The following is an 18,871-nucleotide window of genomic DNA, read 5'->3' as shown; positions in this document are numbered from 1 at the left end:
GTTTAAACGCTCACCCTCCGATAATATCTTTACACAAAAGTTTTTGCCACTTATAAACTTGCGTAAAATCAGTGATAATATCGAAGTATTCAACTTTTGTCACGGTAATTTTTATTTGTAGATTCTTCTATATTCTCGAAATCGATATTTTCACATATATATTTATTTTTAAAAAATATTATTTATATTGTTTAATGTGACAGATAAATATATATCATGATAAATAATTTATCATGAGAGATGAATGATTTTTGAGCAAAGATTTGAAAGTAATATATCTTTGAGAAAATATAAGAAAAATAAAAGTTGTGTTTTGAGAAAGTACAATTGTGCACAAAATAATATATTATTCAAAATAATTTTTTCCTCTGCAAAACTATTTTCCGATAGTAAAAAAAAAACACGCTCAAAAAAATCAAAAATTTTCACATACAGTTGAATCGCAAATGTAATCTCTCGGTATATCTTCCGAGAAAAAGATTCGATCCTGAATACCCTTATTCAGGGACACGGAGGAGACAATTTGTATCGGGGTGACATTGTTTTCACTAATAATGCGTAACATGCGGTCGAAGAAGAAAATAAAGCGCCAACAATGTACGACGCGCGAGAGCGGTCCCTTTCGTAAAGTGTGCGAGGGGTTGGCGATTCATCCCTTCATTATTCGAGAATTAGTAACCCCGTTTCGATCTCTCTCTCCCTTTTCCGACTCTCGCCTCCTTCTCCTCCCTACCATCCGCTCCCTTTCTTGCCGCACTCTGACCCCTTTATTTCGATGTTCGTGACTGCCTTTTCCGTCGTTGCATTGTTCGAAACGACGTTAATGGGGGTAAACGTTAAACCGATTTCAACAGCGGCCACGCTTTCGTATATTTCGAAGTGTCTTGCTGTATATCACCGATATCAACCATACTATCTTCCTTGCGATGAGGAGAAAATAGATACCTGTTTTTAGGCGATGGCATATTTCACGTTCGTGGCTTATTTAATGCGATTCACGCGGGAAGCCGAGAAAACTAAAATAATCTGCATAATGGTCGGATTCTATTCTTATAAAGATTCAGAGTTAACTGCTCCCTCATTTAACTTTGAAAATTTCATCAGACATTTACGTTTAACATAGGCATGATTTTTAACAGTCAAAGATATATTAGGATCTCGGATATACATATAGAGTAGAAATAAATATAATCTCTTTCTCTCTCTCTCTCTCTTTCTCTTTTCAGCGGACAGGTAATCGATTTCTTAACAAACAACTTTTGCAGTTGAATATCTTCGTAATAAAGTTTCGTATTCTGATCAAAGACAGTTCGTGCGGAAAGTGAATAAAAAAATAAAACTTGTCATCTACCACATATTTTTTTCGACATGGTCTAAAATTAAGTTGCTTATTAAATTTCCTCAAGTAATAAGTAAACGATATATCCTCTTTTTCGAGAACCATGCCACAGAACATTCAAATTCAATATTTTGCAAACGCTTGAATGATCAGAAAAAAATGTCAATTACAATGCAAAATAATGAAAAAAAAATTGTCTTTTAAAAAGATATTAATTAAACCTCCTAAATTCTTGTCGTCTAATTTAACGTGAAATAACGCAGACTAAACAAGATAGCCTGAAAGAAACCATCACGATATAGATGCCAGGTAAGACAAAGATGTCAGAAGTAGGGACTTGTATTAACCCGATTTGTGTATCCGATATTTTTCCGATACTTTTTAATCACGTCTGCACAGCAGATGGCCAGGTGACATTTACAAAATACGATTCGAAGTCTATCTGTAAAGCGCATCTTGTTACTCGTCTTATAATATATTCATGACTTTCTCGTCGCTACCCGTGGAAACTCACAATTTACAAGGTTGCAACAACATTTCCAACGAAAACTGTCGCTTTTTGTCAAAAACTTTCACGGTATTTATATTTGTAAAATACAGCTCACTATATATATAAGTTATTCGAGATAAATTTCTCGGTTAATTTTAACATCATCAAGATTTTAATCTTCAAAAAAGCAGCATGCTTATTTTACAATCATAATCTTGCTATTCATTGGAAATGAAATATGCAATGTATTTCGTCTTTCCGTTTTACGTCTATCAATTTCCTAAATTTAAATTTCATCGGATGTATCAAGAATTATCCTAATAGATAGTTGATTTACGACGTAAAGAGTTAAATTGTGACGTATTGAAGGCACGTGTTTACATTCGCACGTCCTGTTAAAGAGTAAAACAAAGCCGCAACCTAAAAGATCGAAAGGGGCGAAATAGGTTTCCCGATTTGATCTCCTTAAATCCCAATAAACTTCCTCGCCAACTGTATCTACCCGCTTGGGCTCGACATGTGCACGTCTGTCCGCTATATCCCATAACCTACATCGCGTTCATTGGTTCCCGGTCGATATCGCTCACTATCGGCCTGCTCATTGTCGCTCGCGAATGCCAATTACGGAAACCGCAAGCGATCACCGAGATCAATGTCGTTGCGTAACGCAGCATCTCGTCCATGCGCTCGGTATACATACACATACACAAACATACACATACATACACATACATATTTGCAGATTATTTATTTAAAGTTAAACAAGCCAGTACCGCAGAACACTACGAGCATTTACGCGCGCGCGCACATAGAAATCCACATATACAGAGGCCCATACACATGCAGCACCGGAGAGAAAGGCCGACACCTCGGCGCCAAACTCACCCTCCTGAGACTCTACAGACTCACCTCCATCCCCCGTCGCGTCCCGCTCTCTCCCCCAAGCTTCAACCACCCGCCCCCCTCCTGCTCCGCGCGCGCGAGGCATCCCAATCGCAGCCCCCGTTTCGCAAACCCACACCCTTCATACTCCCCGGTATCCTCCGACCTCTCCCTCTCTCACCCTCGTCCTCACCCTCATACCTTCTCTCTGTTCTCTCTAACCGTGGCAGCTCTCTCCTCTACACCACTCGTCTCGACCCGACCATTCCCGCCCCCGCGCGCCACTCCGTCCACCAACCTACAACTCCTACGTACCGGAGCGACCCTCGAGCTATCTCCAAAATCATCCCTTACATTCTAGAGCTCGGCATGGTATCCTCCTACTCCTCCGTAGAGGATAGAGCCGCAGTCGGACGTCGGGAGAACACGGGGAGAACTGGCTGTTACGAGAGCACGGCGGGATGGCGGCTCGGAACGAGGGTAGACGCTCCGGGATATAGGTAGGTTTCGTCGGATACAACGAGAAAATAAGAGATCTTCCCGCACGACTCGCGATACGAATTGCAATAGCCGACGGTGGCGCTGACGAGCCATCCGAGTCTTCTCCCCATTTTCACCCTTCGTCGACCGCGAGGCGCATAGCGATTTTACCGAATTTCGGGTCTCATAAAAGATCGCACCTCGTACAGACTTATTCTATAAATATTCAACGCGTGCCTTATGATTTTATTCTCGAAATGATGAGAAAATAGAGATATTTTTAATCATTCTAGTGTTACAAACTATCGTGTCGCTAATTTTGCGCACTTTAATTAAATGTTATACGTTCTTATGATACATCCAAGAGAGTATCTTGGTATGTTGTAAGTTACTACGTGTTCTCTGTAAAAAATTTCTTGAACAATAAGAAAACTGATTTAATCTGAACCGCACATTGTTTTTATCGTTATATCATAATTGGAACTTCGTTATTGAGTTGTAACGCGAAAAGTTTTAGTAAATTCGCTTGAATTTCAGTCAACGTTCGTTAAGTTATCGCGTGCTAAAGTCGCGATGGAAAAGCGTCGCGCGAGAAAGCTCGAGTCTAAGCTCGCAAATGGCCGTACGATATAGTTCTGTTTGTTCGACGCAGCTGCAATCGATATTGACGATCCTCGAGATGTTCTTCACAAATTCTCGAAAACACCATCGCGATATTCTGGGAAGCGGAAAGGCCAAAGCCTTGCAACGTCGATTGCTGCGTGCTCTTTCCTGCTCCTCTTTTGAAGTATTCCAGAGAAAGGTATCGTTTGCGAATCACCCTTGCCAATGTAGACGCGATTTTTTTTTAAATAATCGACATTGCGTAACATTAATTTGAATTGAAAAATATTTTTCATAATTATATATCGTATCTTGCGAGGTACGAAGGAGTTTTATCCAAATTAGTTTTTCGCATTCAAAGAGAAGAAATTATTTTCAATGTATCACGATCACCGCGCAAATATTATTGACATTTGTTAATGCATCACGACTGCAATGACGTAATTCCATCACTTATCTTTTCATGCACAATCGATTTGAAATCGCGTCGTTCGCAAAACTCTTCCGGCTCTCGTCGTCCATGAAAACCTTTTTTCCTCTCTTTTTATCAGAATCCCCGAAGGACAATGGACGTCACATACATCGCGCAAGCCAGTGAGGGTGAAATGTTAAATCGCCGTTCGATCGAGTTAAGCTCCCGGTAATATCGCCGTTGCGGGGCCGCAAGGGACCGCGCGGGGGACGCCTTAATCGGCCGATCCCCGGCCCATCGAAAACGAGAGTTACGGGGACGCGATGTACGGCGAGTATATCGCGAGACAATGGAGCACTCTCTTTTGCGACCGACGCATCGGTGGATTGCACGTACGTGCGCGCACCGACGAAAGTATGACCGATCGTTGAAATCTCCGACGCGCTTCGACGTCGCTCGATCTCAATCCGAAGCGGCGAAACTATAGTGGTCTACCTTTAATAAGTATATAATTCGTGCGACGAAAGTGTGCAATTATGAATAATATGCAAGTACACAGTACGTTTCATGTTTGAGTACAAGGTTTTATACAGAAGATTGAAAAATATAAACGTAAAGAAAAATATAGTGATTTCTAAATATGAAATAATGTTGCGAAATTTAAATACTGAAGTACGTATTTTTTTAATTTATTGCAAATGATACTTACTTTTTGCGAATTAAGCGAAATTTCAACGAACGTAAAAGTTGAAACTATTCCGACTACAAACATCTGATAAAATATCTCACGTTAATGCAGTTAGCATTTAGGGGACGCGCAGCTTAATATCGTAACGTTCGTTGAAATCTCTCGTGCGATTTCCTTACTTCGCCGCCTTCGGGCGTCCTGGTTCTCTATTTGCAGCGACGTGTCAGCTTCGTAAAGTGGCACGGGTTCCTCAATGGTCTTTGCGAAACAATCGAAGCCAAGCCGGCGAACATCTCGGCGTAACAAAGACGACGAAAGTGGTTCGAGTCTATCTTTGAGGGAACGCAGCTTACGGCCATCGAGTCTAATGGGAGTTTCTCATCGCGTCAAACTCTGCCGGCGACTTATCTGCATCGAGTTGTCAGATCGCGACTCGCAACTCGCAACCCGATATAGAGAGAGGGACACCGGAAGCAAAATAAATGAAAATCGATAGAGTAAGACGAGCAATTTGCAGGGTGACGAACAAAAATTTTTCGCAACTCCAAATAATCATAATACTCTTTTTGTACGTATGTATATTAGGCGAGATAACATTTACAATACTAGAAATGATATAATCCAAGACGCGAGAAGCAAATTTTTGAAGGAAAAAAAGAATGGAAATTTTTACAAAATTCTTTGATCAAACCAACTGCATTAATTTCATCATTGCAATGTTATACATTCAGCAAATTCAGTATAATACTATTCGTAGTCGTAGTAGCCGCAAAGTACGTTCTAGTAGAACTTTGTTGTCAATTTTGTTATACGAGTTTCCCTTGGATCATATGTTCTCAACACATCAATTACAAAATTAATTTTTACGCAAATATTGTACAACTGCAACAGAAGTGGGATAAAGAGATTTCAGGACGAGCAAAAAAAGATATAGATAAAAACGAGTGGAGCAAACGTATGAACATCGCGCATGAAAACCAAACTATTTATCGCGGGCGCAAAAGGCACGATGCGGGAAATATAACAGCGCCGGAGATAGTAACGCGAAGAAACTCAGAGAGACGGAGAAAGAGACGTGAAAAAGGGTGAACGAGGGTCGGACACACATATACACTGCCTTTCTAGAATCCTCGTTATCCGGTCGACCGGATAGGTGGTCGTAACCGACGGTAGCCACGAGATATCCGAAGAAAAACACGTTTCCAAGTCCGAATCGATAGCAACAATGCCGTGGCGAAGAGAGCGCAAGAGAGGCCTGGCTCTTCGGTGGAAGCGGGGCTTTAGGGTTCGCCGCCGGAGGGTTACTTGAGGGAGCGAGAGGGAGAAAGAGAGAGAGAGAGAGAGAGAGAAGAAAAGGAGACCGCCAGAGCGAACACGCGAAGGAAGCAGAGGGTGAAAAGCAGAGAGGGAGACCACCAGCTAGACTAGGAGGTGGGAGGTGGCAGCCTTATTGGAACCGGGGGGAGGAAGTCGAGTTTTCCTGAGGGCTGAGGGAGAGAGAAAGAGAGAGCGAGCGGAGAGAAAGGAAAGAGGAAACGAAGGAGATAGCTAGCTAGGGGAAACGTAGAAGTTGATGGAACGAGGTCGCTACAACGTTGGCAACAGCCGGATGAGTAAAGACTGCATTACCTATGGTACCTACCTCCTCTCCAAGAAACGATCCTCGCTTCACGGTGAGAGAGCAGGTGAGTCGTTGGGACGCCACCTCCTCTCTCCTTTGTTAAAGGCAACACGATCATTTCGTCCTCTTTGTTCGCGATATTAAAGTACGTCAGACGCCGAAGCGACTGCTTCTATCTACCGGGAGGGTAGAAAAGGGAAAAGGGAAGGGAAAGAGGGAAAGAGGGAAGAGGTGTCAATTTCGTTTCTTGTTCTTGCACGGAGTATAGGATCGACCGTTGCTTCTTGATGGAATCATCAATCGATCAAACTTTTTCGAGCATTTCGAATATGTCGATTGCGTAAAAATTTCATACCAACATTTGTAGCGAGATGAGAGTCAACATATTTGAAAGCACTCTGTAGTTCTTCTTTATAAATTTCAAAGATAGTATATTCATATTATTTTATACACAAAGTGTTTCAGGTATATATGATTTAAACGCGATATGATCATGCAATGTTATGAGAGGAGAGGGAACTATTATTGTCAATTCTTATAGTTTCTTTCCTAGAACACAAAGATCGTTAATTTTGAATGATAATATTAATAAGGAAGTAAAGCAGAGGAGCAAGGGATTAAAAAACTGAAATACATCGGAAGAAGAAAGAATATCTCTTGGATGCGGTGCAAATTATGTATACAATTCTCGAGTATTTCAATTTTATATATTTCCTCGTCTGACTTTCGCGCGCAATTTAAATACAATAATAATACAATATAATATATATAATACTCATATGATAAAAATGAAATAATAATAAGAGTAGTAAGATAGTAGTCGTAAAAATATTAATCATCTATGGTTCATTACAATAATAATAACGCATAATGATACATAAATCGATATATAAAAGAATGATCTCTCATCTTCAATAAACATAATCGCGCATTTTGTTTATATATTCGGCTGGACGCACTATAATACAACGATTATGTACAAAATAATATATATACATATATAGGTATACCGGGTGTCCCATTTTAAAGGACCCACTCAAATATCTCAGAAACACTGCGTTAAATCAAAAAATGTTTCCTACAAAAGTTATAGAGTTTCGAGGGGGACATAACATAGTAATATTCATATGACCTTGGGCGGCGTCTCCAAGGTCAAGTGAAGGTGAGAATAAATTTTTTAAATGGAAACCCATATTTTTTATTATAACATCTTTTTCTACTAATTAATTTGAACAACTTTTATCTGAAGCATTTTTTTATTTTCTTCAAAATTCATTCTCACCTTTACTTAAGGTTAACCTTCACTAACCTTGGAGACGCCGCCCAAGGTCAAATGAATATTACTATGTTATGTCCCCCTCGAAACCCTACAACTTTTGTAGGAAACATTTTTCGATTTAACGCAGTGTTTCTGACAATGAGATATTTGAGTGGGACCCCCCTTTAAAATGGGACACCTGGTATGTATGTATATATAATATATACGCATATATGTATATCCGACGACATTCTCGAGGGTTATTAACCCTCGTCTATTTTCACGACGATTATCGAACTTCTAGTAAACATCTTTTTTTTTATGCAAGCACACCTTAAGGCCTATCGCGTTAGCGGTATCTTTTTATTTCACCTGCTAACGACATGCTATGTCGTACACGAAAGACGAGCTACTTCGAGTAATATCGTACACGAGGCTAGGCTATACACACAGTCAGATACGAAATGGGTCTCGTTGCCCGAGAACCGTCTCGATGCGGAAAACAATCGATTTATATTTATATATATAATTACAGACGATTCATTTTACCTGTAATTCTGTGAAGACGCAGATCTCTCGTGATACTGCCTTTGGTATACAGTCGATATCGAGTCCGGCGATTGCCGCCGTCAACAAATTAAGTATACCTAAATTAGTCACAATTGTCATTTTTCTAAAATAAGCGAGAAAAAATCTTGAAATTTATTTCTATATTATCCAAATAAATCTTAATCTACCTTAGAAAGTTAATATATCGCGCACGTTTGAGAGGAACAAAATAAATCAGAAATAAGGACCGAGGACCGACTTGAGGATTGGGGTCCAGTCTGAAGTAAAGTTAAACGAAATTTAAAAAAAAAAGCTAAAAGAGAAGATCATATACTAATATAATGGCAACAACATTTATCCCTAATTCTAAACTCAGTTCTCCGTCTGAAATAATGTGTTCAATTACGCGGTCGCGCCGCGGTATCATCAAATATCACCGAATCGATCGTGTCAATAATACAATAATTAATACAATGTAAAGAAGGCTGAGACGGCGCATGGATAATTCCGGATCGACCGATTCAGCAAAACGAAACTAGACGAGACTAGTCAACCCCGCTCGCGCTCGACATGATCTATCTTTGTTGTGTGTAATTACAAGTGATAACATTACAATTACAAAATAGATCGAGGCGCCGATTAGATGCAGCCAGCGCTTTTTGCGTTTCAATGAGATGTTATTCGATCCGCGCATTAACCGACATTAATCCAGACTCAGTCCGAGAGATTGCGAAAAACTTTACATTGCTCGCTCGGACGAAAAAGAAATGAGATGCATGCATGTCTTTATTGTTCGACGAACGAACGTTGCTCGCGACAAGTTTTAGTCTCTCGAATATTAATACTTATTTGTGAATATAAATTTTAAATAAAATTCTATTCAAATAAAGACCACTCGCGCGCGACAATAATGACAAATAACATTTCGTTATTTATTTACTGTCCAAAAGATTAATTCGTAGAATTTATTTTTACGGTTCGAAACTCAAAAATTATTATCGTCGGAAAAAGTATGCGTGCTAAATTAAAAAAAAAAAAATTCATTATTCAGTTAGAGAGTATTATTCGTCCATTCTGGGGCACGTTATAATTAGTCGGAGCGAATCGTCGCGCGCGATCGAATCCGCGAAATATGAAAGACAATTCGTCAGGTCGACAACGACGCCGGATGTCGAATTCATCGGATGACACCCGAAAACGAGAAATTGGATCTCCTTCTCACTCTTTTTACCCCTCTCTCTCTCTCTCTCCTATCTCGTTGGTTCGTTGAATATTCAGGACCTTCGCGGTGTCGCCGCGCGGGCTGCCGCTTTTGCCCCGCCTGAATGGATCGATCGGAGTCGAGTCCGGCGGCGACCAAATATCGCGAGATCCGGCTGCTCTCCGCATAACGGATCCCTAAATATCGGACATAGAGGAGGCGGCGCGCGAATCCCTGACACATCGACCCGTATTTCGACAGACTCGAGAATTATCCCGCTCGCTTGGCTCGTCGTTCTATATCGGGCATCGACTGGCGTCGGACGCAAGCAAGCAAGCAAGCAAGCAACGGCAACCGGCACGATCGGATGAAATGTGTGACACGAGCGCGACAACAATAATCGATCTCGTCCGGTTCAATATGTAATTGCGTCCATCTATCGTTTCGCTGACGGAAGACGAGACGAGGGAGAATCGTGTTCGCAAATGCGCGTCAATCGGCATACGTTATTAAGAACGAATTAAAGATGAAGAGAGAGAGAGAGAGAGTCAAATCGATATTGCGTACAAGAAATCTTAAAATCGTTCGCGATTACGTCGGAAACGCAAATAAAATAAATTTTTTAATACCTTTGCGGGAATCCAGACGTCCATTGTTTGATCTAAACAAGTTGATTTGATCGAAGAACACTCATCTGAAATGAATGATTTATGATTGACGAGATTGCGTTCGAGTAGTCGATATTATCGATGCGAAATAATCCTGGGTCGCAAACATTTCAATTTTTCATCTCGATCACGATCATAATTCGGTACGCCTTCACGCACCTCTCAGGAAAGCCGCTAAATCAATTCACACCTGTCAACGATCCTGTCTTCCTCGCGCCCATCAGTTCACAAATGATTCTCTCCCGTTTGAACTGACACTTCCGTGCCCATCATCATCGAGCTCGCGAGAACATTTGTCGGCGTCGATGGCAGAACCAAAGGACTCGCGATCGATGGTCTCAGTCGCTCGGTGAGCGCCAGCATCACTTGGCAATGCAGGTGCTGAATAGTCGCTAGTAGATTGAGGTTTGTGTCGATCAGACCGGTAGCCGGCGAGAATCTCTCCTTCTCGGCGTTCTCCGTTTCCTCGACAAGCGGCGTCACAACGGTCTTGGGCTCCGATATCTCAAATGTCTCCCTTCCTGCATTAGCGGCGGCCTTGCTCTTCTCCGCCTGGAGTAGCCTCTGCTGATGCTTTAAGTACGAAGTCGTGATAGGAAGGCTATAGTCGATGGGCGTGTTCTTGGGATCTAGCCCGGGGCTCCAGGGTCTCGGCAACGGCTGACTGGGTTGAGGCGAGGGCGTACGTCCCTCCGGTAGCATCCGCTTCCTTTTCGATGATGCCGAGCTCCTCGAACTCGCTCGGTCCGATTCCGGTGTCCTTCTCGATTCCGGCAAGGCGTCAGAGTTGGCGAGAAAACTACCGTTCGACGGTTCTTTCTTTAGTAAATTCGTGATACTCAGCGGATTGTATTTCTCGTCTTTGTCCTTTTCGAGTTTATCTGTCGCAGCGACGCTGCCACCGCTCTTATGTTGCTTCTGGTGCCTATAATTGTGCAAATTCTTTGCCTCTGATGGCGCATGGTGACTGCCATCGCGCGACTTAGGATTACTCTGCACCGTAGAGGAGGACGATAACGATGAGGTCGCGAGAGCGGCGTTGCTAGCACCTCGATTCGGGCTTAGCGGAGTTGGCGTCGACGCCAACGTCGTAGCCGTGGATTGTGACTGATTAGATAAGTTCGTAGGACTGGGCGTTCGCGGACGACGTTGGCATTCCGTGCAGCCCAGCAGAAATCGCGTTACCGCTTCTCGAGGTAGGAATGCATACGTTTCTGTAATCTGTAACATAGACAAAAAGAAGATCGCATTCTTTAGAGCGATCCAGACTTTGCAAAAATATCCACGGCTCTCATTTAATTTTTAAAAGCATATGCTATTATTTTAATTTTATTCTTTTATTATTATATATGCAGTCTATTACTACTATATTATTATGTTAATTTTAAAAACATATTTAATTTCTATTGTAATCTAGTTTCTCAAGAACAAGAGATAAAAATAAATCAGAGCTTCTATTAATACGATCATCGTAGATAAAAATCTTGTTGCAGGAAACTAATTTTATGCAAAGAACTTTAAAACAATTACAAGTGAGCCTCTACAAAACCTCACTGTGCAAATTGCACGGCTTTAAGTCCTTAATTGATATTGAAAGGGCAAACGAAGATATCGGCGAGAGATAGCGCGCATTGACCAGATTGTGTTTCTCCGTGTCTAATTTCTCATACATTGCTTCGCGACGACATTGTTACGTTCGAATACCGGTCGGTCAGGCAATTAACCAATTCCGCGGGACCGAGGCGTCGCGCACCCACGTTCTCGCTATAATACGCAATTGCAACATTGTCAATTGACGTATTAATGTGCACGCGAACGACCTTTCCCCGCTCTCATCTCCGCGTATCGTCGTCACGTGGCGTCGTTTTACGCGCGACGCCCACTTGGGAAAATTCACGAGCCGGTATAACGGAACTTTTTGATGTCTTCTGCAAGAGGAGGCATTCAGCCGGAGGGATGTTCTCCGCCTCTTAATAGGAAACGTTTCTCTCTAAGGAGATGGAGGGGTGGCATAACTTAATCAAGGAGCAGAGCTGCCTCTTCGCTGCGAGAGCCGAGAAAACCGACGGAGGTTGATGTGTACGTGCGCGTGTAACTGCACAATTCCACAAGGGTGGTGATTCTCGATAAGATTTATCGGAGACTTCATGACAAGATCGCGGGATGAAAAAAAGGGAGCGTCAGTAAGAGAAAGGGAGAGAAATCGAAACAATGTACTTTAGATTGATATGGCTACTTATCGCGGTTCGCCGATACTTTGATTTACACTTGAAAAGCTTGTTGAACTATAGTATTTGCAACGCAAAGAGGTAAATGTGTCCAATAATGTAATAAACATTTCAATAATGTTAACAATAATATAGGGTATATATCATTTAAAAAATGATGACTGCTTTTACCTAATTTACAAATATCAATCTTTTATTTAAAAAATGTATTCAGATGACAATGACAAATTATTGTAGACTAAAAAATAAATTGTTCTTTCTTAATTTTTTTATCTCATCCTTTACTTCTAGAGATCAAAACTTCATAATAAATATAAATAGATATAAATAATTTTCATGAACGTGATTTTAATGATTAAATCAGCTTCAAACGAAATTCTAGTAAATGTCGTAGCCTTACACATTGCTCTCGCGATATTAGGAGAGGATTGATTTTCTCAACTTTGAATAGCAAAATCGTAATACGTAACGTGCCAATCGGACACGCGCATTAAAGGCGCGAACTGTCAAAGGTGAACTACGGCACCGTGTGTACATATCGGTCAACTCGCAACCCTCTTAGCACGTAATAGCAGCACAACTCGAAATACACCACTCTCGACGCAGCGGCAATAGCGGTGGTATCGAGTTGCGCAACGCGAACCGTGACATAACGCGGGCTCCTCTGGAGCCGATGAATCCCGCCGCCTAACGCCGACTTGAACGTAAAACAGTTCCACCGTCGCGCGAACGCTCGAGTGTGTGAGTAAGCAGGCAATGCAACAAGTGTCCTGAGGTTTTGAATCACAAGCAGATCGCGGCGTGCGAGAAAGAGAGAGAAGAGAGAGGATGGAAGACCGAAGAGTGGGAGATTGGTCGCAGGGGCCGATGTTAAACGATAGAAAGAGACCACGTGCTGGGGGTGCGGGATGGAAAAAGAAGGACAGAGCGAAAGAACAGATATGATATATCCCGGAGAGAGGTTTACGCGAATGCGCGCCGGAACATGTGTGAGATGACGTGTGGTATCGAGTGTTCGACGCTTGAACGCCTCGATGCCTTCCTTCGGGAACGGTAAATATCGCGTGTCGCGGGTAACCATGCAAGAATTCATCGCGCTCTGCTGCCGATAGCACTCGAGTTTAGAATTCGATCGTTCGCGAATCGGCGGATACTTCGATTAGCGCCGAGTCTAATACACATGTTGAAACAAACTGGGATATTCAGTTTCTACGCAAAAAAATGAATGAATCGCTCCACTTCTATCTAAATTTTTAATTTTAAAGTCGTACGTTTTTTGCACAAATTAATCTAGATTACTTACATACATTTGACATTTAAAAAATTTCGATTCTTCAGCTAATAAGAGATGCGTGGTTTTATATTAAATGTTACGTGTTTCCGATAAGGGAGACATTTTCAAAGATAAATACAAATTTTCTAAGATGAAAGAGAATTTTCTTACCGTTCTGTAGGTGCGTTTCTGTCCAGCATGCTTCCCAGGACGTCCTTCGAGATCAACGTGAACGGCGTGGATAATGTCGAAGAAATTTTCTACAATCGCGACTTTCTTGTACACTTTTCCAGGGACTGTACCTTCGGCACCATTTAACGTCTGTGAACACGATAAGATAAGAGAAATTTATACAATATGTTTAATAAATAAATAAGTACATATATTTATATAAAAATAAAAAAAAAACATTCTATTATAAGGAATAACATCAGACGAAAGACTATGCTAATGTTGCGAAAGATTGTTGCATAATCTCTTTTTTTCATTTCATGTTAAAAAAGGCATGTTATTGACATTGTTGTCGCTTTTCCGCGATGCTGATGGCTGTCTCGATTCGTGTTGTGCGTTATATTCATAGCATCGAGCAGCTGTCATCGTGAGAGTTAGCAGTTGGATAGTTTGTCCAAAATAAAATTAAATAAAATAATATGTTTTAAATAATATGTTATAATACTTTAAACTCGATTTATATTTTTGACAGTTATCAGCTGATTTCTGTCAAAAAATATTAATCGCGGATAAAGTATTATAACATATTATATTACTTACAAAGTATTATTATTTTAATTATAATAATATATTGTAAATAATGTAATAATATATACTTATAATATATACTGTATCCGCGATTAATATTTTTTGACAGAAATCAGCTGATAACTGTCAAAAATATTAATCGAATTTAGAAGTATTAAAACATTATTTAAAACATATAATTTTATTTTATTTTATTTTGGACAAACTCAAACTGCTAACCTTACCGATGACAGCCTCTCGATGCTATGAATTAACGCACAACGCAAATCGGGGTAGCTAATCAAGATCGCAAAAAAGAGGCAACAATACTTGCGAGAATCGACTTAATAACATGCATTTTTTAGAAAGAGACTAGAACTCTAGAACAACACAAGCGCTACGCGCTTCGATTTTATGTTAAAAAGAATGATACAGAAATCAGCTGATAACTGTCAAAAATTTTAATCGAGTTAAAGGAATTATAACATATTTAAAACATATTATTATTTTAATTTTTGTATGTTGTAATTCCTTAAACTCCATTAATATTTATTAACAGTTATCAGCTGATTTCTTTCAAAAAATAGTTTTTTATATAAAATCGAGGAATGGCACGCGCGTAGCGCGCGCTTGTGTTGTTCTAGTCTTTGCAAAAGTGAATATAACATAAACAATTTTCATAAAGATTTATCAAATTTTATAAACATATGGATTTATTTTTTAAATAAACTCTTTAATTCGTAAGCTATACTATGTTCGCCATCTATTATCTGAGGCACGACTAGTGCTCAATTTCCCTTCAGTTTCGCCAGTCGAGAAGCGTGTTCAGATCAATATTCGTTACCAACTCTGACTCTCATTCTACTTTATCGACTACTATTATGTTAGAGAGTTCTCCAAGACACTTAGGGAGAATTTTCTTTTAGAATTTACCCTGAAAATCATAGTAATCGTGGGACAATATGGTATGGAAAGAATTTTATGAGAATTTCTCTGATTAATATTTATCATAAGAAAAAATAATATCTGTCACAATAAAATATAAAATGTTTGATTAATTTGATTAAAAGTATAGTAAAATTTACTAAAAGTATGGTAAAATTAATCAAATATATTTAAAAAATTTTTTTCATACCATATTGTCCCACGATTACCATGATTTTCAGGGTAAATTCTAAGAGAAAATTCTCTCTGTGTAGGAACATCTGCTATCGATAAGGTAGATCTTATTCAACATTTTGTTAATATAAAAACCTATATTATAATAAATTTATAATCGTAATCTCTCTTCTCCGTCACACACAGCTTTATGCATGTATAATTTTTCTCAAACTGCAAAGAGTATATTAAATCGATATGCTCTGTCATAATCTTCCTCTTACGTTATCAATATCTTGTGAAAAATAGATTTTTAATTTAGATTCTATATTTAAATAATTATGTGTGCAACCTTGAAGTAAAATTTTCCTCGAAAAATTGATCTTCATTCTTGCTTATAGAAGATCGATAAAAATATATAGAAGAGTATCATCAGAATATATATATCAGAATATCATCAAATATATATTTAATATATGTAATAATAATGTAGTCTTGTGTAAAAAATAAAATAAATGTATCAAACGAGAATTTTTTTTCAATTAAATGAAATTGTGAAATCTTGGGATTTATTTCACATTACGTCTTTCAAATTAAGTCTTATCGTTCCTCCATCTCGAACACATTAACAAAATTTCTCATTAACCGCGCGAAATTCACTAGTTCATGTTACGGTTATCCGGACGGGTTGAGAACCGCGGCGTCCCGCGTAATCTTAATTAATCTCGTCCTAAGTACCGGCATCGCCCGCGGGCATGGTCGCGGTCAGATTGTTCCGGCGAACTTTGCGACCTCAAGAAGTTCGGCGCGCATGCGCGACATTATTGTATTTCCCTAAACACCTGTTGAAGGGTAAAGTTGAACTCGTGGAGTTTAGTGCTCGGGCTAAGTGGCTGTGGTCAAGCGGGATAACAATAGCGATGCGTAGCTGATCATATTCGCAAAGCGAGCGATTTTTTGCGCGACAAAAAATTGCGTTTGAATTAATAATTTTTTTTCGCCCAAAGTACATGTATCATCGTGGAATATAATAATGTAAATGTAATAGATGTAAATAATGTAATTCGTGTGATTTAAACGATCCTCGAGTATCACACCGAAGAAGTTTACTAACTGTCTTGAATTTATGCTTTGATAAAAATTGGAAGGAGTGAGCATATGACACAGAATGAAAATGGACCAACAGAAATTAGTCGGCACTGACATTATCTTGATTATATGTCACGAACACAGCATGTGAGCATTTATTTGAAAATTCGTAGGTAGAGTTGAAGAGACCGGAAACCGTTTTATTGGCGAATATATGTCTAGTCTAAATGTGACATTTCGCCTCTTTCTGACGGACATCATCATGCAACGAACAAGTCGAATAAACACGAAACACCGTTCTATAAAATATAAATTTTAAATCGATTCTCTTTTTATAAAAAAGTCCGAAATCGTCAACCTCTCCATTTATCATTTAGAGCACATTCTATAACATCTGTCGTGGTGGAATGTTCACCAAAGCTTATCTTCTTATATTTTGAAAAACAAAAAAAATCTTTGTACGATAAATATTACAACATTAATCATTTTTAAATTAATGAGTAATTTTTAAATTATTATATATATATAAAATAACTCTAATAATTATATATATATATAAAACCTGCACACGTACATATATATAACTTTCAGATACGATGAACACTGAGTGCATCAGAGGGTTGAAACGCGGAAGTGCGTGCACGCACATGATAGGCGCCCACCAAGGGGCTCAAAGGACTATCCGGGATAAATTTAGCCTTTTATCCGAGCTACTCTCAGTACTGTTTCGCGTTACACAGTCAAGCTAAGCATTTCACCCTACCTTTGCTCATCACGTAGATCTACTTCAATAATTTAGATTTCATCTAATGTATTAATGCCTATTGAATCAACATCATCCTCAGTTAAAGGAATATAGAACTGTTGCATCTGCTCTGTCAAGTTAACAGATAAGCTTAAAAAATCTTACATGTCACGAATGTCTTTGTCGAAATAAAAATGCACAGAGATTGATCTCTGTGCTAGCCTCATATTTATTATTATTACTATTATTTATACTATAAAAGAGCGAACTTCACGAAAAAGAATGCAATTTTTTTATCTGATAAAAAAGTATTCCAAAAGAAAGACTGTAATAATTATATCGTACGAGATGTAAAATATTTCAGACAATTAATTTATCCTAATATATACTAGAAAAATAAAGTTCTATTATCCATGTGTGCTAGTATTTAAATTTTAATTCTTTTATTTAACGATTCCGATGAGAATCCATTAAGCTACATAAAGTTTTTCAAATCTATGTAATCCGAGAAAGGAAATTCGATAACGTTGACAATTTTTGATGAAATAAAAAGTAAAGGTCTTGAATTTATTCGGGTTCAGAGATCACGGCATCTCTCTAAAACTAAATCGAATAACTCGCGGAAAAAAAAAATCGCGAAAACGATCGCGTGGCAACGAACGATGAGGAACGGTGGTGAAAGAACGCGTCGCGGAGAGACGTTCCTCGACAAGACGAGGCGAGGATCCAGAATAGAAACGCGTCAGCGACGCCATAAATCCCTATGAGACGAGTAAGACTCGGCGGGGCCAAGTTCGTCGGCGATGTATAGCGGCGAACAAACCGTGCGCGCAACACGAAAATCCGGGGTATAGCGGCTGTTTTTAAAGCCCCCGTGGACCGCGAGCGAGTTTGCATTTTAAACGAACGCGAACGTTGCCGCCATGGCATGGCAGAGCGCAATGCCGAGGGGAGAAAACAGCGCGACACGGCGACCGGCGAAGCGGATTAAAAAAATTCACGAGGGAGTCTCGCGCCGCTCTCGACGTCGGGACGCCGCGAAAATCTCGTGCGCGGGCGGGAAAGAGAGAGAGAGAGAGAGCGAGCAATCACGTACCGGGTGGTCCGCGGGAATCGCTTCCTCTTCCGGCGTAGATAACGGATACACTCGGCAACGAGAAGAAGCACCGAGGAAGAGAGCTCGGCTGTCGTCTCTCGCTCCCGAGTACTTTCGAATGTTTCCGCTCTCGAGATATCAACGAGCTATCTAAATGCCTGAAAGTTTTCCGTGAACTCCGTTTTCACCGACGAAATGCGTCGTTTGCGGACTATCGGGAGAAATAGGAAAAGTTTAACATCGCAATGTTTAAAATGTTATGTATATTTTATAAATCATATATTTATTCCATCTTTCTTTCATAATCGCAGTGACAAAAGAATTGAAATGAGAAAAATGATCTTCACGACATATGTTATCACTTCCTAGAAATGTCTTCGATACAACTACTTGCTACTTACACGATAATTTCG

At 39.7% G+C, this 18,871-nt stretch overlaps 2 protein-coding genes across 5 annotated transcripts in view; one reads left to right on the top strand and one right to left on the bottom strand.

The window, feature by feature from the left end:
• LOC145940367 (uncharacterized) overlaps window positions 1-18,871 on the top strand; it is a 278,019-nt gene that overhangs the window by 189,876 nt on the left and 69,272 nt on the right. The gene's annotated exons all lie outside the window — the stretch shown is intronic.
• The window catches only part of LOC145940360 (uncharacterized), a 96,621-nt gene continuing 84,983 nt past the window's right edge, over window positions 7,234-18,871 (bottom strand). For 3 of the 4 annotated variants that reach the window (XM_083045419.1, XM_083045421.1, XM_083045420.1), the window contains exons 3-4: window positions 13,864-14,013; window positions 7,234-11,412 (exon numbers count right to left, since the gene is read on the bottom strand). In XM_083045419.1, the coding sequence (XP_082901545.1) occupies window positions 10,417-11,412; window positions 13,864-14,013 (1,146 nt within the window). In that variant the 3' untranslated portion in view covers window positions 7,234-10,416. The remainder of the gene's footprint in view (window positions 11,413-13,863; window positions 14,014-18,871) is intronic. The other variant, XM_083045418.1, reaches the window with a different exon arrangement.

This window comes from Prenolepis imparis, unplaced genomic scaffold (genome assembly GCF_030444845.1).
Source record: "Prenolepis imparis isolate NDT839.2.m4 unplaced genomic scaffold, iyPreImpa1.0 SCAF_9, whole genome shotgun sequence".
Classification (NCBI taxonomy): domain Eukaryota; kingdom Metazoa; phylum Arthropoda; class Insecta; order Hymenoptera; family Formicidae; genus Prenolepis; species Prenolepis imparis.
The sequence above is the reverse complement of the archived record's forward strand: the minus strand, read 5'-3'. Positions and strand labels throughout refer to the sequence as shown.